At 65.2% G+C, this 18,963-nt stretch overlaps 3 protein-coding genes across 4 annotated transcripts; 1 reads left to right on the top strand and 2 right to left on the bottom strand.

The window, feature by feature from the left end:
- Positions 1–1,137: 1,137 nt before the first annotated feature.
- On the bottom strand, positions 1,138–5,764 carry LOC125181453 (zinc finger protein 853-like). Of its 2 annotated transcripts, none has more exons than XM_066985529.1 (3): positions 4,590–5,764; positions 4,351–4,440; positions 1,138–1,918 (listed from the first exon to the last, which is right to left on the bottom strand). In XM_066985529.1, the coding sequence occupies exons 1-3, from the start codon at positions 4,978–4,980 to the stop codon at positions 1,356–1,358; spliced, it is 1,044 nt and encodes a 347-aa protein (XP_066841630.1). In that variant the 5' UTR covers positions 4,981–5,764; the 3' UTR covers positions 1,138–1,355. The 2 variants fall into 2 exon arrangements, with proteins under 2 accessions (XP_066841630.1, XP_066841629.1); XM_066985528.1 differs by having other exon boundaries at positions 4,351–4,443; positions 4,590–5,763.
- Positions 5,765–6,128: 364 nt separating this feature from the next.
- ASB8 (ankyrin repeat and SOCS box containing 8) lies at positions 6,129–9,624 on the top strand. The gene is made up of 3 exons (XM_066985530.1): positions 6,129–6,466; positions 7,569–7,673; positions 8,013–9,624. Exons 1-3 carry the CDS (start codon positions 6,350–6,352, stop codon positions 8,643–8,645), a joined length of 855 nt encoding a protein of 284 aa, XP_066841631.1. The 5' UTR covers positions 6,129–6,349; the 3' UTR covers positions 8,646–9,624.
- A 401-nt stretch (positions 9,625–10,025) lies between these two features.
- PFKM (phosphofructokinase, muscle) lies at positions 10,026–17,942 on the bottom strand. The gene is made up of 22 exons (XM_066985494.1): positions 17,850–17,942; positions 16,966–17,039; positions 16,790–16,867; positions 16,355–16,544; positions 16,090–16,255; positions 15,964–16,008; positions 15,758–15,866; positions 15,141–15,236; positions 14,946–15,038; positions 14,722–14,847; positions 13,825–13,889; positions 13,357–13,420; positions 13,133–13,279; positions 12,799–12,869; positions 12,617–12,704; positions 12,361–12,513; positions 12,086–12,250; positions 11,211–11,272; positions 11,003–11,114; positions 10,786–10,885; positions 10,554–10,659; positions 10,026–10,434 (listed from the first exon to the last, which is right to left on the bottom strand). The coding sequence occupies exons 1-22, from the start codon at positions 17,938–17,940 to the stop codon at positions 10,287–10,289; spliced, it is 2,349 nt and encodes a 782-aa protein (XP_066841595.1). The 5' UTR covers positions 17,941–17,942; the 3' UTR covers positions 10,026–10,286.
- Between the last annotated feature and the right edge of the window lie 1,021 nt (positions 17,943–18,963).

Genomic DNA, 18,963 nt, shown 5'->3' with positions numbered 1-18,963 from the left:
GCCTGCTGTAGGGAACCTGCTTTGGCAGGGGGGTTGGTCCCGATGAGCTCTCGAGGTCCCTTCCACCCCCTAAAATGTTGTAATTCTGTGATTCTGTGATAGGCTGAGATACAGGGCATAGTAACGGGGTGCTGAAGAGGTTGGGAGCCTGCAGCGCACGAACAAGACCCTCTCCCCCCCAGGGACACCCAGGGATGCACACACGCTCTAGTGGTCTGCTCACGGGTCTGGTGTGCGTGCAGGCGTGGACACCTGATCCCCAGCACAGGGTTGGCGCAGCCCCACAGACGCCTGCACACAACCACCCCACACGTGCCGTGCTTCGGTGGCACGCAGACACCGTCACGTACAGGACAGGCAGGCCCAGGGTAAGGCCATCAGTGCCTCAAGGAGAAAGATCCGGGGAACCCAGTGCGTAACGCCCAGCCAGGCTGGGCCGCTGCCCTTCTCCCTTCACTGGGAGAAACTGGCGACGTATTTTTAGGGTCCTAATTAGGGTTAGGTTTACTGTTAGGTTACGTGTTACGTTTAGGGTTGTTTGGAAAAAGTGCAGAGTCCTGTCGTGCGTGGGGTGGCGTAAAGGCTCCCAAAGCATTCAGGTCTACCCAAAGAGTTCTGTTGGGAGCATTTTTTGATGGCAGAAACTGGCGCCGTACGTGTTTTTTAGGGTCCCAGTTAGGGTTAGTTTTAGTGATACGTTTAGGGTTGTTTGGAAAGAGAGAAAGCGCAGAGTCCTATTGTGTGTGGGGTTGTGTAAAGGCTCCCCAAGGGAGTTCAGGTGTACCCAAAGGCTTCCATTGGGAGCCCTTTTTGATGGGAGAAACTGGAAACATAAGTGTTTATGGGGTCCTAATTAGGGTAAGGTTTAGTATTACGTTTAGCATTGCTTGGAAAGAGAGAAAGCGCAGAGTCCTGTTGCGTGTGGGGTTGCGTAAAGGCTCCCAAAGGGAGTTCAGGTGTACCCAACGGCTTCTGTTGGGAGTATTTTGGTGGGAGAAACTGGCAATGCCCGTGTTTCTTAGGGTCCTATTTAGTGTTATGGTGGCGGGGGCCGTGCAAAGTGGGGTAGCAGCGGTGGGGGCCCCAAAACCCAGCCCGCGCTGCCTGGGGCGCCTGGGGACAACGGTGGGCGAGCAATTTGGCACCGGGACCTTTTATTGATCCGGGTCGCAGCCCCGCTGCGCCTCCCCAGCCTGGCTTTTGAGGCCAGTCCCGGGGATTTTGGGTGCACCAGGGCTGGGCGCGTGGGTGCCACGCGTCCCCAACCCCCATCCCATCCCTTGTGGTCCCCATCCCGGGCGGGCAGCGGGACCGGTAGCACCACCGCTCCTTGTCTCCATGCGCCAGGGTCCCCATCAGGCGGCGTGGAGCTTCTGGTGCCGGCGGAGCTGGGATTTGTGGCGAAACCCCTCGCCGCAGTCGGGGCAGCCGTGGGGCTTCTCGCCGGTGTGGGTGCGCCGGTGGCGGATGAGGTTGGAGGAGACGCTGAAGCGCTTGCCGCACTCCCCGCAGCGGTAGGGCTTCTCCCCGGTGTGCGTGCGCTGGTGCTGGACGAGCGCCGAGCTCTCGCTGAAGCGCTTGCCGCAGGCGCCGCAGCCGTAGGGCTTCTCGCCGGTGTGGATGCGCCGGTGGGTGGCCAGGTTGGAGTTCTGGCTGAAGCCCTTCCCGCAGGCCCCGCAGGTGTAGGGCTTCTCGCCGGTGTGCGTGACCTGGTGCCGCGCCAGGTCCGAGCTGCGGCTGAAGCCCTTGCCGCACTCGCCGCAGATGGTGGGGCGCAGGCGGCCCCCCCGCAGCCCCAGCAGCTCCTCCAGCGGTCCCAGGCCCCGCGGGCCCCCCGACGCCTTGCCCCGGGGCCGGGCGGGTGCCTTCCGCCGCCGCCTCACCGCCGGGCACCCGGGGGTCTCGCTGCCGGGGCAGGCTGCAGGGAGAGCGGAGCTGGGCACCGGCGGGGGCGCGGGGCAGGCCAGGGGCCGCGACCCCTCTGCCCCTTCCCCATCCCTTTTGCACCTCCTGCAGCCCTTCTCCGTCCGCTCCAGCCCTCTCCCACCTTCTCCATCCCCTCCTCCCCTTCTCTGTCCCTCTGCCACCTCCTCCACCTCCCCTACCTCTTTCCCAGCCCCTGTCCCTACCCCGGACCTTATCTGCCCCATCCCTTTCCCACCTCCTCCACCCCCTTGGCCCCTTCCCCACCCCCTTGGCCCCTTCCCCATCCCCTTGGCCCCTTCCCCATCCCTCTGGGCCCTTCCCATCCCCTCAGCCCCTTCCCCTCCCATTTCCACCTTCTTCACCCCTTTGTCCCCTTCATTCCCCAGCCCCTTTCCCACCTTCCCCACCCCTTTGCACCTTCCCCATCCACTGTCCCCTTCCCCATCCCCTTCTTCATCCCCTTGGCCCCTTCCCCATTCCCTTGACCCCTTCCCCCTCTCCTTGACCCCTTCCCCCTCTCCTTGACCCCTTCCCCATCCCCTTGGCCCTTTCCCCATCCCCTTGGGCCCCTCCCCATCTCCTTGACCCCTTCCCCATTTCCTTGACCCCTTTCCCATCCTCTCAGCCCCCTCCCCATCCCATTTCCACCGTCTTCACCCCTTCGGCCCCTTCACCCCCTTTCCCACCTTCTCCACCCTTCTTTCCCCTTCCCCACCCCCTCCCTTCCCCCTTCCCCATCCCCTCTGCCCCCTCCCCACTTCGGGGACAGCGCTGGCGCCCCGCTGGGCGTCCCCACCAAGAGACAAGAGGCTGGAATTGGGGTGCAGACGGAGGTTGCCCCCCCCCCCGGGACAGGCCTGGGGTGTGGGACGGGGACAGCGCGTCCCCAGGTGGGGACAGGCGTGGGGGTGGAACCGCCGAGGGGGACCCCAGAGCCCAAATTCCTGCCTCCAAAACATGGCTGGAGTTGGGGTACCGGGAAACCCCATGGGGCAGGAGCAGGGCATCGCTGCACCCCGAGATCGGGGCGTCCCTGTGCTGCGGGGTTAGGGCAGCCCCGTGCCATGGGGATGGGGTACCCCTGTTCTGACGGACTGGAGCATCCCCTGCACCCCAGAATTGGGACACCTCCATACCCTGCGATCAGGGCACCCCGGATTTGGGGTATCCCTGTGCCAAGGAATCGGGGCTTCCCCATACCCCAGATTTGGGGTATCCCCATGAAACGGGGACGGGGCATCCCCACAACCCGCGTTTGGGGCACCCCCATAACCCAGATTTGGGGTATCCCTCTGCCAAGGGACCAGGGAACCCCCTTACCCTAGGATCAGAGCACCCCCATAACATGGGATTGGGGCACCCCTGTGCCAAGGGATCGGGGCACCCCCATTACCTGGGATCAGGGCACCCCCGTAGCCAGTTTTGGGGTATCCCTGTGCCAAGGAATCAGTGCACCCCCATAGCCCAGATTTGGGGTATCCCTGTTCCAAGGGACCAGGACATCCCCATACCCTGGGATTGAGGCACTCCCATAGCCCAGATTTGGGGTATCCCTGTGCCAAGGAATCAGGGAACCCCAATACTTTGAGATTGGGGCACCCCATAGCCCAGATTTGGGGTATCCCTGTTCCAAGGGACCAGGACATCCCCATACCCTGGGATTGAGGCACTCCCATAGCCCAGATTTGGGGTATCCCTGTGCCAAGGAATCAGGGAACCCCAATACTTTGAGATTGGGGCACCCCATAGCCCAGATTTGGGGTATCCCTGTTCCAAGGGACCAGGACATCCCCATACCCTGGGACCGGGGCACCCCCATAGCCCAGATTTGGGGTATCCCCACAAAATGGGGACGGGGCATCCGCACACCCTGGGATCAGGACAGCCCCATGCTGTGGGACTGGGACATTGCCATATTATGGGATGGGGGCACCCCTGTCATCCCCCCCCCCGAATCAGGACACCCCCATATTATGGGATGGGGGCACCCCTGTCATCCCCCCCCCGAATCAGGACACCCCCATATTATGGGATGGGGGCACCCCTGTCATCCCCCCCCCGAATCAGGACACCCCCATATTATGGGATGGGGGCACCCCGTCCCCCCTCCCGAATCAGGACACCCCCATATTACGGGATGAGGGTGCCCCCCCAGATCAGGACACCCCCCCACCCTGCGACCGAGCCATCCCAATATTATGGGATGGGGGCACCCCTGCCCCCCTCTTACCCCCACCCTCCAACGAATCAGAATACCCCCATATTATGGGATGGCAGCACCCCCACGCTGTAGGATCGCAGCGTCCCCCTCCCAGCCACCCCCCCCATCTCCCCCCGCTCCCCGCGCACCCGTGGGCCCCCCAAGTACGGGACCAGCCCCACGCTACCGGGGGGGGGGGGGGAGCTTCGGGGGGGGGGGCTCACCTGCGGCGGTGCCCTCGGGGGTCTCGGGGTCCCGGGGGTCCCGGCCTGACGGCCCCCCCTCGGCGTCCATCACGCTCAGACGGGGAAACGCTGCTGGGGGGGGGGGGGCAAAGAAGCAAAGAGATGGGGTGGCCGCGGGGTGGGGGGGGGGCGGGGAGACCACCGACCCCCCCGCCCCAAATTCAGCCACAGCGGAACCGTCGGCCCCCCCCCCCCAAAAAAAATAAACAACAACTCACCGGGGCCTGGCGCGGGGGGGGCGGCAGCGGCGGGGCCTCCCGCTCGGCCCCCGCGATGGCGCAGCTCCTGCCCCCCCCCCCCCCCCCCGTTACATCCCCCCCCCCCAAAAAAAAACCCACCCGGCCGTGGGGACGGGGGGACGGGGGGACGGGACCCCCCCAGCCGGGGGGTGCGGGGGGCGCAGCGGGACCGGGTGCGGGGGGGGGGGCGGGGACAAAGGGGGGGTCCCCAGCTGGGGGGGTGAGGGGGGTGATGGGGACCCCCCCCCGTGTGGGGTGCAGGGGGCACTGGGGGGGCTTCTGCACCCCCCCCCCCCCGGTGTCTGCAGCTGGATGGGGCTGATGGGGGTGGCCCAGTGCGTCCCAGTGTACCCAGTGCCTCCCAGCACATCCAGTGTGTCCCAGTGCGTCCCAGTGCATCCCAGTATACTCAGTGCTCCCAGTGCGTCCCAGTGCACCCAGTGCCTCCCAGTACATCCAGCGTGTCCCAGTGCATCCCAGTATACTCAGTGCTCCCAGTGCGTCCCAGTGCACCCAGTGCCTCCCAGTACATCCAGTGTGTCCCAGTGCGTCCCAGTATACTCAGTGCTCCCAGTGCATCCCAGTGTGTCCCAGTGCGTCCCAGTGTACCCAGTGTGTCCCAGTACATCCAGTGTGTCCTAGTGCATCCCTGTATACTCAGTGCTCCCAGTGCGTCCCAGTGCCTCCCAGTACATCCAGTGTGTCCCAGTGCATCCCAGTACATCCCCTGTGTTCCAGTGCATCCCAGTATACCCAGTTCCTCCCAGTGCATCCCAGTGTGTTCTAGTTCATCTCAGTGCACCCAGTGTGTCCCAGTATACCCAGTGCTTCCCAGTACATCCCAGTACATCCCAGTGTACCCAGTGAGTCCCAGTGCCCCTAGCACATCCCAGTGCCTCCCAGTACATCCCAGTGCCTCCCAGTGCCCCCAGCATGTCCCAGTACATCCCAGTATATCCCAGTACCTTCCAGTGCCCCCAGTACATCCCAGTGCCCCCAGCATGTCCCAGTGCCCCCAGCACGTCCCAGTACATCCCAGTGCCCCACTGCCCGGGGGTGCCCCCCCCCCATACTGGGAGCCACTGGTTTGAACTGGCCGCGCCCCGGGGTCGGGCAGCACGGGGACACCGGGGGGGTCACACCCCCGTACCCCCCCCGTAACCCCCCCCCCCGGTGCCACCCCCCTGTGTCCCCCCCGCCCCCCCCCTCCCCGTGCCCCCCTTCCCGGTCCCGTCCCAGCGCCCCCGCCCCCCCCGAGCCCCCCAGCCGGGGCCCCGGCGCCCAGGGCCAAGCCCGGCGGCAGCGGATTGGCTGAGAGCCGCCGCGAGGGCGGGGCTTGCGTGCCGCCGAGCCTACCGATTGGTTAAAAGCGCCGCGCGGGGGCGAGCCCGCTGAGGGGACGGGGTCTCCCGGGGAGGGGGGGGCGCCGCGCGCTGATTGGCGGAGAGGCGGGCGGGGCGAGGCCGGGGAGTACTCGGCGCATGCGCCGCCACCGCCTCATTCACTTCCGGGTGGCGGCGGCCGCTTCCGCCTCCCGCTGGGCCTGCGGCGGCGGCGGCGCCGGTTCCGGGCCTGGGCCTGGGCCCCGCCCCCTCCCGGCGGGTCTCCCCCTCCCCCCCCCGGCCTCCTCCTCCTCCTCCTCAGGGCCCGGCGGCTGGGCCGGGCCTGGCGGCGGGGTCCCGGTGCGCCCGGTGCCCCCGGTCCCGCTGCCCCCGGTGTCCCGGTGCCGGTGCCGCAGGATGTGGTACATCATGCAGAGCGTGCAGAGCAAGTACTCGCTGTCTGAGCGCCTCATCCGCACCATCGCCGCCATCCGCTCCTTCCCCCGGGACAACGTGGAGGACCTCATCGGGCGGGTGAGCCCCGGGGGGGGAACCGGGCCCGGTGCCCCCACCCCCAGCCGCTCCCGCTGCCCGCCCGCGGCGGGGAAACGCCGGACCCGCAGCCCGGATGCTGCAAACGGGGGTTCGGCGCCTCCCGTTGCCGCCCGCAGCGGGCACCGGGAGCACCGGGAGCCCGCAGCGCGGTGTCTGGAGCCGTCCCCGTCCCGGAGTGCAGCCAACGAGCGGTTGCGGCAGAGCCCCGCAGCGCCCTGGCCTGTCTGGGCACTGATTGGGGGTGCCCCGTTAATGACAGGCACCGCTTGGGGGCGCCCCGTTAATGACAGACACTGATTAGGGGTGCCCCATTAATTCCAGACACTGGTTGGGGGTGCCCCGTTAACGACAGGCGCCAATTAGGGGCACCCCGTTAACGATGGGTACCAATTAGGGGCGCCCCGTTAATGACAGATACTGATTAGGGGTGCTCCGTTAATGACAGGTACTGACTAGGGGTGCCCCGTTAGTGATGGGCGCCGATTAGGGGCACCCCATTAATTCCAGGCCCTGGTTGGGGGTGCCCCGCTAACGACGGGTGCCAACTTAGGGGTGCCCCGTTAATGATGGGTGCTGATTAGGGGTGCCCTGTTAATTCTGGGCGCCGGTTGGGGGTGCCCTGTTACTGATGGGCACCGATTAGGGGTGCCCCGTTAATTCCAGGCACTGGTTGGGGGCACCCCACTAATGACGGGTGCCAATTTAGGGGCACCCCGTTAATGACAGGTGCCGATTAGGGGCACCCTGTTAATTCCAGGCCCCAGTTGGGGGTGCCCTGCTAACGACGGGTTCCAATTAGGGGCGCCCCATTAATTCCAGGTACCGATTAGGGGCACCCTGTTAATTCCAGGCACTGGTTGGGGGCGCCCCGTTAATGACAGACACTGATTAGGGGCGCCCCATTAATTCCAGGTACCGATTAGGGGTGCCCCGTTAATGACAGGCGCCAATTAGGGGCGCCCCGTTAAGAACAGGCGCCAATTAGGGGCGCCCTGTTAATTCGAGGCCCCGGTTGGGGGCGCCCCGCTAACGACGGGCCCCAATTTAGGGGCGCCCCGTTAACGCCGCCGTGTCCCCGTAGGGCGCCGACGTGAACGGCATGCACGGCACCCTGAAGCCGCTGCACTGCGCCTGCATGGTGGCCGACGCCGACTGCGTGGAGCTGCTGCTGCAGAAGGGAGCGGAGGTAACGGCGGCTTGGGGGCGCTGCCGGCCCCGGTACCGGCTGCTCTGCCCCTTTTTGGGGCAAAACGGGCGGGGTGCAGGCGCCCCGCGGGAGCGGCGAGGGGATTTATTTATTTTTTTAACATCTCGGCGACGTTTTGGGGCTGAGATTTCGCTCGTTCGGGGAGGGGGAAAGCGAGAGCCGAAGGGTTGCCAAACGCCACCCGTCTCCTGCCCGTTTTTTTGGGGGAAGCTCGCGCCGCCCCCCGTTTTCCCACCCGGTGCCGCGGGGAGGGCCCCGCGCATCCCGCTCCGCCCCGTGTCCTCCCGCCCTTCCTCCCCCACCCCCCCACCCCTGCAGGTCAACGCCCTGGACGGCTACAACCGCACGGCGCTGCACTACGCGGCCGAGAAGGACGAGACGTGCGTGGAGATCCTGCTGGAGTACGGCGCCGACCCCAACGCGCTGGACGGCAACAAGGACACGCCGCTGCACTGGGCCGCCTTCAAGAACACGGCCGAGTGCGTGCGCTCGCTGCTGGAGAACGGCGCCCTGGTGAACGCCCGCGACTACAACGACGACACGCCGCTCAGCTGGGCCGCCATGAAGGGCAACCTGGAGAGCGTGAGCGTCCTGCTCGACTTCGGGGCCGAGGTGCGGGTGGTCAACCTGAAGGGGCAGACGCCCATCTCGCGCCTGGTGGCGCTGCTGGTGCGGGGACTGGGCACGGAGCGCGAGGATTCCTGCTTCGACCTCCTGCACCGCGCCATCGGACACTTCGAGCTGCGCAAGAACGGCAGCATGCCCTGGGAGGTGACCAGGGACCAGCAGCTCTGCCAGAAGCTGACGCTGCTCTGCTCGGCCCCCGGCACGCTGCAGACGCTCTCGCGCTACGCCGTGCGCCGCAGCCTGGGCGTGCGCTTCCTGCCCGAGGCCGTGGAGCAGCTGCCCCTGCCCACCTGCCTGAAGGAGTACGTGCTGCTCCTCAGCTAGGCGCCGGGAGCACCCGTTTTAGCGGGTGCCGGGCGAGCGGCGGGGACGCTCCGGAAGGCCCCGCGTTGCTCTCCGCGCGCCTGCCACGCTTGCTCCGCGCGAGCTCCTGCGCTGCGTTTTCAGCCGTGCGAGGAAAATCCACCCCCCCTCCAACGAAGCCATCGCGGCCGTTGGATTAACCTGGTCCTTTTTTTTGGTGTTCTGGTTTTTTATTTGTGTGTTCTGGTTTTTGTTGTTCCGTGGTGGGCAAAGCGAGGCTTTCGGGGCGAGACCGGCGAAATCTCCCCCTTGGGAAGGGCTCGAGGCGCTGCGGGGCACGGAGAGGCCCGCTGGGCGATTGCACGCCTCGAGCCCGTTCCTCCCGCAGCCCCGCGGGGCAAGCGCCCGCCTCAGCATGCACAGCACCCGGGGTGCCCCCTCGGCACCCGGGGCAGCTTCGTTCAGCCCCGTACCCCAGAGTTTTAAGACGTAACGGCGCGCTAGGGACGGAAGGTGGGGAGCTGGAGGGAACGCAGCGCCCGCAGGAGCGAGAAACCTTCGTGGGGCGCGAGGCCAGCGAGGGGAGGAGGCGCCCCGACCGGCGCAGCACCGGGGCGCAGCGTCCCGGTGTCACCGGGGCCCGGCTCTCGCTGCTCTCCGCCCCCCCCCTCCAGAAATTTGGCCACGATTCCTGCGAGATAAGAAAACGTTTCCCTGCCGTCCACACTAGCTCCACTCCAGGCACAAGGCGCTCCCGAGCGGGAGGCTTCGGCTCCCCTCCGCCATCAGGGTCCTCAGTTTGGTTCTGCGCTGCCCCCTCGCCGCCTCCCGGCTGGTTTTGTTTGCGTGTTTGTACCGCGGGGGCGCGGAGGCGCTGGCAGCAGCTCCCCGGGTCGCTGCCTCTCGTTTCCGAGGGGCGAAACCCGCCCGGAGCTGCTGCCCGCCCGCAGCCCCCCGCGGCCCCAGTTCATGTTCACAGAAATAAACGGCTCCTCGCAAGCCCCGCGTGTCGGGAGGTTTGTGTGTCGGCGGTCAGGGGGAGCAGGGCGGTGCCCCGCTCTCCTCTGGGGATTTCTTGGGGCGGGGGGCATGCGGCGGGGTGGGGTCCGGGGGGGTGGTGCTGGCCGCGATGCTCCCGTGCTGGGTTTCGGCACCGCGTTGTCACCCGGGGATCCTCCGGGAGAGCTGCGACGGGCGCCCAGGGGGAGGTGAGAAAGGTGAACCTGGGCGATGGCTGCAACGGGAGAAACGTCGGGGGGGGGAGAAAAGAAGATTTTAATGCTTTAAATCCTCCCCGTCGTGCTGGGAACGAGGCTGCGGGGCCGAACAAGGCGGGGGAGCCCCGAGGGAGCCGCGTTTCCCTCCACCCACGGGCGAGTGCCGGAGGCTGCGAGCACGACGCGTGTTTGCTGGCGCCGTGAGCGGCGCCGCTTTTATTGAAGCGTCTTAATTGGGAATCCAGAACTAAAGCGCTGCCCTGGGGACACGGCCCTCGCTCTCAGGGCAGCGCCGCGTCCCGCCGGGCCGGGAGCCGCTCGGGAAGCGCTGCGCCGGTCACAAAGCCACCGGGCTGGGTCTAAGCCAGCCCCAGTTTACCCCGAGGACGCCCCCAGCTGCGGGAAAGCTGCGCGGGGTCGTCCCCGTCCCCACCCCCGGCGCCCCTCAGATGTTGGACTCGAGGGAGATCCTCTTCTGCCTGACGTGCTCCAGGTGCGCCTTCTCCGAGGTGTCCAGCTCGATGTTGTACTTGGCCAGGATCTTCAGGATGGGGCGCAGCTTCAGCCACCACTGCTCCTTGGGGATGCGGTGCCTGCGGGGGGGAGAGGGCGGCGTGAACCCCGGCTGCGCTCCCGTCCCGCAGCCTTCCTCCTCCTCCTCCTCCTCCTCCCCAGCCCCCGGGGGGCTGCGGGGCGGGGGGGGGGCACCTACTCGAAGTCCGTCTGCTCCTTGAGCTCGGTGACGGGCTGGAAGACGAGGCTGCGCTTGCGCATGCCCAGCAGGCACGCCGAGTCGGCCGTGTTGGCGAAGATGCGACCTGCAACGGGGGGGCAGCAGCAGGCTCAGCATCTTGCGCCCCCCTCCCCGAGACCCCCGAGCACGCGTGCAGGGGGGTTTGGTTTCTCTCTGATGCCCGGGACCCCCCCCCCTTCCCGGGACCCACCGTGCCGGGAGCACTCCTTGATCTTCCCGGTGATCCAGGCCACCGCCTTGGCGCCCATTTTAGTGCCGAAATTCCTGTCGAAGGGGGTCGGGGTGCCGCCCTGCGGGGAGAAACGGCACCGGGTGACGGGGCAGGGCGGGGAGAGCCGCGTCCTGGGGGGGGGGGGGGCTCCAGCCCCTCTTGGGGGGGGGGGGGAAGGTTTGGGGCACAGCCGTACCTGCTGCATGTGCCCCAGCACGTTCTTGCGGCAGTCGAAGATGCCCTTCCCCTCCTCGGAGTAGAGGTTGTAGATGAAGTCGGTGGTGTAGTTCTCGTTGCAGCGCTCGTTCCTGCGCGAGGAGATGGGGCCGGGCTCGGGGTGGGGGCGGGGGGGCGCAGCTCGAGGGCACGGGGCCCGGTGGCACCCCCCCCGGCCTCGTCCTTACCTGAGCACCAGCCCCCGCTTCACCGTCGTCTTCATTTTTTCGGTTAAATGCTCCACGTTGATCTGGGGGCCGGGGAAAAGCCGGGCGGGGCGTGGGTGTTGGAAGCACGGGGGGGGGGGGGGGATTAATGGGGTGCCCCTGTTCCTGCAGTGGTGCTTGGCTGGGGAGGGGGGACGTGAGCAGGGATAAAGGCAGCCCCCGCCCCTAAAATGAGGTTCTGTTTGGGGGGGAAACAGGGATAACAGCAGCCCCCACCCCTAAAATGGGGCTCAATGTGGGGGGGGACATGGGCAGGGATAAAGGCAGCCCCCGCCCCTAAAATGAGGTTCTGTTTGGGGGGGAAACAGGGATAACAGCAGCCCCCACCCCTAAAATGGGGCTCAATGCGGGGGGGGACACAGGGATAAAGGCAGCCCCCACCCCTAAAATGGGGCTCAGATTGGGGGTGATGTGGGCAAGGATAAAAGCAGCCCCCACTCCTAAAATGAGGCTCAGTTTGGGGGGGACATGGGCAGGGATAATGGCAGCCCCCACCCCTAAAATGAAGCTGAGTTTTGGGGTACGCAGGGATCAGGGCAGCCCCCACCCCTAAAACGAGGCTCAGTTTTGGGGGACACAGGCATGGATAAAGGCAGCCCCCACCCCTAAAATGAGGCTCTGTTTGGGGGGGACACGGGCAGGGATCAAGGCAGCCCGCACCCCTAAAACAAGGCTCATTTTTGGGGTACGCAGGGATCAAGGCAGCCCCCACCCCTCCAGCGAGGCTCCGTTTGGGGCACACCACCGGGGACAAAGGCAGCCCCGGCCCCGCCGCAGTGCCCGGGGGGGTGGGGGGCTGCGTGCCGGTGGGGGGGGGGGGGGGACGGGACCCCCACCTGCAGATCACGGATGCTGAAGTGCTCCTCGTAGATGTAGGCGGCGTCGGCGCCCCCCGCCAGCCCCGCCAGCGTGGCCAGGTACCCGCAGTAGCCGCCCATCGTCTCGATGATGAACACGCGCCGCTTGGTGCCCGCCGCCGACTGCTTGATGCGGTCGCAGGTCTGGGGGGCGGCAAGAAGGCATTTCCATCGTGGGGGGACGGGGGGAGGGCATTTAATTAACGGGGCGTCTGATTAATTAACGGGGGAAAGCAGGGGGCTGGGTGCCGCACCGTGGTGATGGTGTTGAGGGCGGTGTCGGCGCCGATGCTGAAGTCGGAGCCGGGGACGTTGTTGGAGACGGTGGCGGGGATGACGCAGAGCGGGATGCAGAGCTCCTCGAACTTGGCCCTCCCCTCCATCATCTCCAGGCTGCCCGTGAAGGCCTTGGGAAAGGGGGGGTGTGTGGGGGGGGGGGGGGCAGCCAAAATTGAGGGCACGGGCGCCAGGAGCTGCCCCCCAACCCCGGCCCACCGCCGCCCCGCTCACCTCGAAGCCCCCGATGATGATCAGCCCGTGGATGCCGAAGCTGCTGATGTTGGCGCTGATTTCCTCGAAGTATTTCTTGGGCAAGGTCCTGGCCGAAGTGTGGAGGGGGGGGGGAGTAAAACCTCCGGGGGGGTGGGCTCCGCCTGGGCCCCCGCACCCCGGTTTCCACGGGGCGGCGTTACCTCTTCGTCCCCAGCTTGGAGCCACCCAGACCCGTCCAGCCGCCGACCCTCTCCCAGCTGATCTCTTCCACCTGGCAGCGTGGGGGGGGGGTAAAAAAGCCAAACGCAAAAATTGGGGGGGGGGGGGAGAGGAAGAAGAAGCAGGAGGAGGAGAGTTTTGGGGCGCACCAAGCTCACCGTGCAGGTAGGGCATCGATATCGGGGTGCCCCCGGGCAAGGCTGCGGGGGGAGCCCCATCCCTGGGGGGCTGCACCCTCGCGCCGTGCACCCCCTTCCCTCCTTGCGCCCCCTTTCCCCCCCCCCGCTCCCCCCCCCCCCCCAAAACCCCACGCACCTTCCCAAAAGCGAGCCCCTCGAAGCCGTCGTGCACCGCCAGCATGCGGTGCCCGTGGATGAGGCCGATCCTCACGGTGGAGCGCACGGCCGCGTTCATGCCGGCCGCCGGGGCGCCCACGTTGAGCACGGCCAGCGTGTAGCCGCTCTGGGGGTGGGGGGGGGGAGAAAATGGTCTGGGGGGGGGCTCAGGGTGCCCCCGCCGCCCCCTCCGCGACGCCTTACCTTGGTGGAGGGCGGGCGGATGTGCGCCAGCAGCTTGTAGACGTTCCAGTTATTTTGGAAACTCCTGCAGAAGTAGAATAGAATAGAATAGAATAGAATAGAATAGAATAGAATAAAGTAAAATAAAATATAAAATAAAATATAAAATAAAATATAAAATAAAATATAAAATAAAATATAAAATAAAATATAAAATAAAATAAAATAAAAAATAAAAAAATAAAAAATAAAATAAAAAATAAAAAATAAAAAATAAAATAAAAAATAAAATAAAATAAAATAATAAAATAAAATAAAATAAAATAAAATAAAAAATAAAATAAAAATAAAATAAAAAAAATAAAATAAAATAAAATGAAATGAAATAAAATAAAATGAAATAAAAGAGAGGGAGTTGAGGGAGCGCCGGGGATGGGCAGGGCCCCGCGTCCCCGCGTCCCCACCGAGGGACGTGCCGTGGGTGCTCACCGGCCCCGCAGCTTCAGGGCATCGTCGAAGCGCCTCTCGTTCATCGCCGTCGTCACGTCTTTGGTCTGCGGGGAGCGGAGGGGGGCGGGTTTGTGCCGTGCCGATGGGTTTGTGCCACGCCGGGTGGGTTTTGTGCCACGCCGGGTGGGTTTGTGCCACACCGGGTGGGTTTTGCATCGTGCCGGCTGGGTTTGCACCACGCTGGATGGTTTTGCATCACTCTGGCCAGATTTGCACTACACCGGCTGGGTTTGCACCGTGCCAGGGATGGTTTTGCACAATACCAAATGGGTTTGCACTGTGCTGGACGTTTTTACCCCATACCAGATGAGTTTGCATCATGCCAGGGATGGTTTTGCACCATGCCGGATGCGTTTGCACTGTGCCAGATGGGTTTGCACTGTGCCAGGGATGGGTTTTGCCCCATACCAGATGGGTTTGCACCATGCCAGGGATGGTTTTGAACAATACCAAGTGGGTTTGGACTGTGCTGGACATTTTTATCCCATACCAGGTGGGTTTGCACCATGCCAGGGATGGTTTTGCACCATGCCAAATGGGTTTGCACTGTGCTGGATGTTTTTACCTCATACCAGGTGGGTTTGCACCATGCCAGGGATGGTTTTGCACCATGCCAAATGGGTTTGCACTGTGCTGGATGTTTTTGTCCCATACCAGATGGGTTTGCACCATGCCAGGGATTCTTTTTGCCCCATACGAGATGAGTTTGCACCGTGCCAGATGGGTTTGCACCACGCTGGATGGGTTTGCAGTGCACTGGACGGGTTTGCACCGTGCTGGATGGGTTTGCACCGTGCTGGCCGGGTTTGCATTGCACCCAGGCAGGTTTGCGTGGCAGCAGCCCGAGCTGCTCCGTGTCCCCGTCCCCGCACTCACCACCTGCACGCACTCCATCAGGGGCAGGCGCACGGCCTGGTTGCCCGAGAGGCTGACAACGCAGGCGGGGGTCTCGGGGGTCGCCTCCAGCAGGGCCATGACGGCTTCCACGCCCATGCGGCTGCCCTGGGGGGACAGGGGCGGGGATGGGGACGGGGACGGGGACGTCACCGTGGCCCCGCTCAGCTGGCACCGGCACAGGACGGGGGGACGGAGCCACCTACCAGGACACGGTCGAAAGCGGAGGGCGTCCCGCCGCGCTGCACGTGGCCCAGGATGGTGACCCGGGTGTCATAGCCCAAACGCTTCACCACCAGCTGCAAGACAGCGGGTTTGGCTCGGGGACGGGGCGCCCGGCCCCCCCCCAACCCCGGGACCAAAAATGGGTGCAGAAATGGGGTTCCCGCCATCCCACTTACGTTTTTGATGTCGTCGGAGGTGATGGGCTTGCCTTGCTTGTCGATGGCGCCCTCGGCCACGATGATGATGTTCAGCCTCGAGCCGCCCAGGCGGGTCTGGGGGAGAGGTGGAGGTGAGGAGGGGGACGGGGATGGGGACGGGGACATGGACCAGGATGGGGACAGAGATGGGGACGAAATAGGGATGGGAACGGGGAGGGGGGTAAGGACAGGAACAGGGATGGGATGGGGATGGGGTCAGAATGGGGATGGGGATGGGGATAGGGATAGGGATGGGGATGGGGATGGGGATGGGGATGGGGATGGGGATGGGGACGGGGATGGGGATGGGGATGGGGACGGGGATGGGGACGGGGATGGGGATGGGGACAGGCAGGTGTTCCTGGAACAAGGATGGGGACCAAACACGGACAGGGATGGAGATGGGGACAAAACGGATGGGGTTGGATAGGGATAGGGACAGGGACAGGGACAAAACGGGGATGGGGACAAGGACAGGAAAAGGTATGGAATAGGATCAAGGAAGGGGACAGGGATGGGGATAGAGATAGGGATGGGGATGAGGACAGGGATGGGGACAGGGACGGGCAGGTGGCACCCCCGAGAGCCCGCCCTACCTCCGTCAGCCTCCGGCACAAGTGGTCCTCCCAGTCATCCTCGGGGGGGGACTCGGGGATGAAGACCCAGTCGGCGCCACAGGCCAGGGAGGTGATGAGAGCCAGGTAGCTGGGGGGAGGGGGGGGGGGCAGAAAAAGAGTCCGTTCGGGGCTTTTTCCCCATTTTTCATCGGGATCCAGCTCCCGGAGGCAGCGTGGGGACGTACCCGCAGTGCCGACCCATCACTTCCAGCACAAACGTCCGCTGGTGGCTGCGAGAGACGCGGGGCCCGGTTACGCGGCGGGGAAGGAGCGGGGAGCCGGGCGCGGGGCCGGGGCCGTCCCCGTGTCACCTCTGGGCCGTGGTGGTGATGGCGTCCACGATCTCCATGATGCGGTGCAGCGCCGAGTCGGTGCCGATGGTCATGTCGGTGCCGCAGAAGTCGTTGTCGATGGAGCCCACCATGCCCACGATGTTCAGGTAGCTCGACTTCTTCGCCTCGTCCGCCGTGATCCCCCCTGAAAGAGGGAAAACCACATTTTTGTGCACAACGCGCTTCAAGGAAGGTGCTGAAAGCCCAACGGGGGGAAATTTTTTTTGGGGGGGGGGGGCTGTACCTGTCTTCAGCAGCTCGGCCAGGAGGCTGCTCCACTCGGCGCGGAAGGTGTCGGCGCCGGTGAGGCTGCCATCGCCGCCGATGACGCAGAGGTTGGTGATGCCGCGCTTCACCAGGTTGCGGGCGGCTTTCAGGCGCCCCTCACGAGTCCGGAAATCCTGGCACCGGGCGCTGCCGATGACCGTGCCGCCCTGGGGGGCGCCCACCCCCCCAAAAAAAACAACAACAAAAAAATCATCGTTAAAAAACGGGCACCGGCACCCCGAAAACGGGCGCCGTGCTCCCCGCCGCGCGGGTGCCAGCGGGCGGCTCTGGTTTCGGGTTATTTTCGGGCTCGGCCCTTCGCCCCCGCGGCGTTGGGTTACAGCTGAGAAGGTCAGGGGGGGGACACACCGTCGTGCCCCCCCCCGGTGTTCCCCCAGCCCCCCCAGCTCACCAGCTGCAGCATCATGGAGACGCTCTCCCAGGTGGCCTCCTTGATGTTGTCCCCGCCATCCACCAGCCCCTGGTAGCCCTGCAACGGGGGGGGAGAGGGCGGAGGTGATTTGGGGTCCCCGTGGGGGTTTGGGGGGGGGTTCGGGGATGGGGTTCGGTGGGGGGGGGAGCACCAACCTCGTGCACGAAGTAGACTCTGGCGCCCGTGTAAATGCCCACCCGCACCACGGCGCGGACGGCCGCGTTCATGCCTGCGGCGAGAGGAGAATGGCACCGCCGTCCCCAAACCCGGGCCGGGGGGAGCCCCTAAAGCCATCGCGCTGTCCGTCGTCGTCCCCCCCCCCAACCCCGAGCCTGAGCTCGCAAAGCTCCCCGTTTATTTTTCTGCCCCCACACCCCCCCAGGCTGTCAGGGAGCTGGCCCCGCAGCTGCGGGTTATTTTTGCCCCGCTGACATTTAGCGGCGCCCGGGCCGCGTGACGCCGGTGTCGGGGACAGCTGGTGGCACGCCGCGGTGGCGCTGAAGCAAAGCAGAGCCCCCCCCCGGCCTGGATGAGGCCCCCTTCGCGGGCAGGCGGCAAGGATCGGGCTCAATCTGGGCGGTTTCGGGCAATCCCGCTGCCCGAAAAACCCCCCGGGTTTCGGCTTCCTTCCCTCGGCCACCCCGTGCTGCGTGTCCCCGGTGCGGGGACCTCGGGGGACGTCCGGGCCGGGGCTGCTGGCAGCACCGGGGTTATCGCGGCCTCGTGCTGGGCAATTAGCGCAAATTACTGCGGTTTACACCAAACCAGGACTGGAAATCACTGGAAACCGTTATCGCAGACCGTTCTCGGCACGTCGCCCCCGAGCTCCGGCTGAAATAAACCCTCCTGCCCCCCACCAGCCCGCGAGGACCCCCCAAAAAACCACCTGGGAAACACAACGAGCGACGAGCCGCAAGAGCCAGGCGCGAGCGAGCCCCGTTTTTAGCCTGTTTTGCCCCGTTTTAGCACGGTTTATCCCCAAACAGCCCGACCGGGGTGGGTTTTTTTTTTGGGGGGGGGCCCCCCGTCCCGTCCTTACCCTGCGCGTCCCCCCCGGAGGTGAGGACGGCGATGGCTTTGCCGGCGCCCAGGTTCTCCGTCTGCACGCAGGCCTTCGGCGGCTGCGCCATCTTCTTGGCTGAAAAAAGAGGGAAATGGGGCAAAAACCGAACTTCTTGGGGGGGGGGGGGGGGGGGGGGGGGCAGCTCGGGGGCTCGGCGGCGGCGGAGAGGCACCGAGCGCGGCCCCGGTGTCACGCGGCGAAGTGACAGCGGGCCCCGCGTCAGCCCCTAAATCGGGCACCGGGAGGGAGGGAGGGGCGGCCCCCAGCCATGGGGGGGGGGTGGCACGGGGTTGGGGGGGGGACGTGGCCCTGGGTTGTCCCCAACGCCCCCCCCCGCCCCCAAGTGCCACCTCTGGGGTTGTTTTGATGCGAAATGTTGTTGTTGTTGTTGTTGTTGTTTCCGGCAGCCTGGCGTAAAAATGGGGAGGTTTGGGGGGGAAACTGAGGCGTGGGGGGGCACCCCGTGGGGGTGGGGGTCTGGGGGCAGGGGGGGCGTTGTGTCCCAGGGGAGGGGTCCTGCTGGTCCCAGTCTCTGTTCCTTTGCTGGTCCCTGGCTGCCCTCCTTACTGGTCCCAGTCTCTATTCCCTGCTGACCCCAGTCTGACCTCCTTGATTGTCCCAGTCCCTGTTCCCTTACTGGTCCCAGTCCCTGTTCCCTCACTGGTCCCAGTCCCTGTTCCCTCACTGGTCCCAGTCCCTGTTCCCTTACTGGTCCCAATCCCTGTTCCCTCACTGGTCCCAGTCCCTGTTCCCCTACTGGTCCCAATCCCTGTTCCCTTACTGGTCCCAGTCCCTGTTCCCACACTGGTCCCAGTCGCTGTTCCCTCACTGGTCCCAGTCCCTGTTCCCTTACTGGTCCCAATCCCTGTTCCCTTACTGGTCCTGGGCTCTATTCCCTTACTGGTCCTGGGCTCTATTCCCTTACTGGTCCCAGTCCCTGTCCCCTCACTGGACCCAGTCCCTGCTCCCTTACTGGTCCCAGTCCCTGTCCCCTCGCTGGTCCCAGTCCCTGTCCCCTCGCTGTTCCCAGGGCTCTGACCTGGCAGCAGGAGGGTGAGGAGGACGAGGAGGGCAGCGAGGCCGAGCGCAG

This window comes from Anser cygnoides, chromosome 32, assembly GCF_040182565.1.
Source record: "Anser cygnoides isolate HZ-2024a breed goose chromosome 32, Taihu_goose_T2T_genome, whole genome shotgun sequence".
Taxonomy (NCBI): domain Eukaryota; kingdom Metazoa; phylum Chordata; class Aves; order Anseriformes; family Anatidae; genus Anser; species Anser cygnoides.
This window is presented reverse-complemented; position numbering and strand designations above follow the sequence as displayed.

Coding starts and splice junctions, on each gene's coding strand:
- LOC125181453 (XM_066985528.1), bottom strand. CDS start 4,980: ATGTGCTGGGAGGCACTGGGTACACTGGGACGCACTGGGCCACCCCCA. Junction 4,444..4,589: donor CCCCCCCGCGCCAGGCCCCG/GTGAGTTGTTGT, acceptor CCCCCCCCCCAG/CAGCGTTTCCCCGTCTGAGC. Junction 1,919..4,350: donor CCCCGAGGGCACCGCCGCAG/GTGAGCCCCCCC, acceptor CTCTCCCTGCAG/CCTGCCCCGGCAGCGAGACC.
- ASB8 (XM_066985530.1), top strand. CDS start 6,350: ATGTGGTACATCATGCAGAGCGTGCAGAGCAAGTACTCGCTGTCTGAG. Junction 6,467..7,568: donor TGGAGGACCTCATCGGGCGG/GTGAGCCCCGGG, acceptor GTGTCCCCGTAG/GGCGCCGACGTGAACGGCAT. Junction 7,674..8,012: donor TGCTGCAGAAGGGAGCGGAG/GTAACGGCGGCT, acceptor CCACCCCTGCAG/GTCAACGCCCTGGACGGCTA.
- PFKM (XM_066985494.1), bottom strand. CDS start 17,940: ATGGCGCAGCCGCCGAAGGCCTGCGTGCAGACGGAGAACCTGGGCGCC. Junction 13,280..13,356: donor TCCGCCCGCCCTCCACCAAG/GTAAGGCGTCGC, acceptor CCCCACCCCCAG/AGCGGCTACACGCTGGCCGT. Junction 11,115..11,210: donor AAGCGGGGGCTGGTGCTCAG/GTAAGGACGAGG, acceptor CTCCTCGCGCAG/GAACGAGCGCTGCAACGAGA.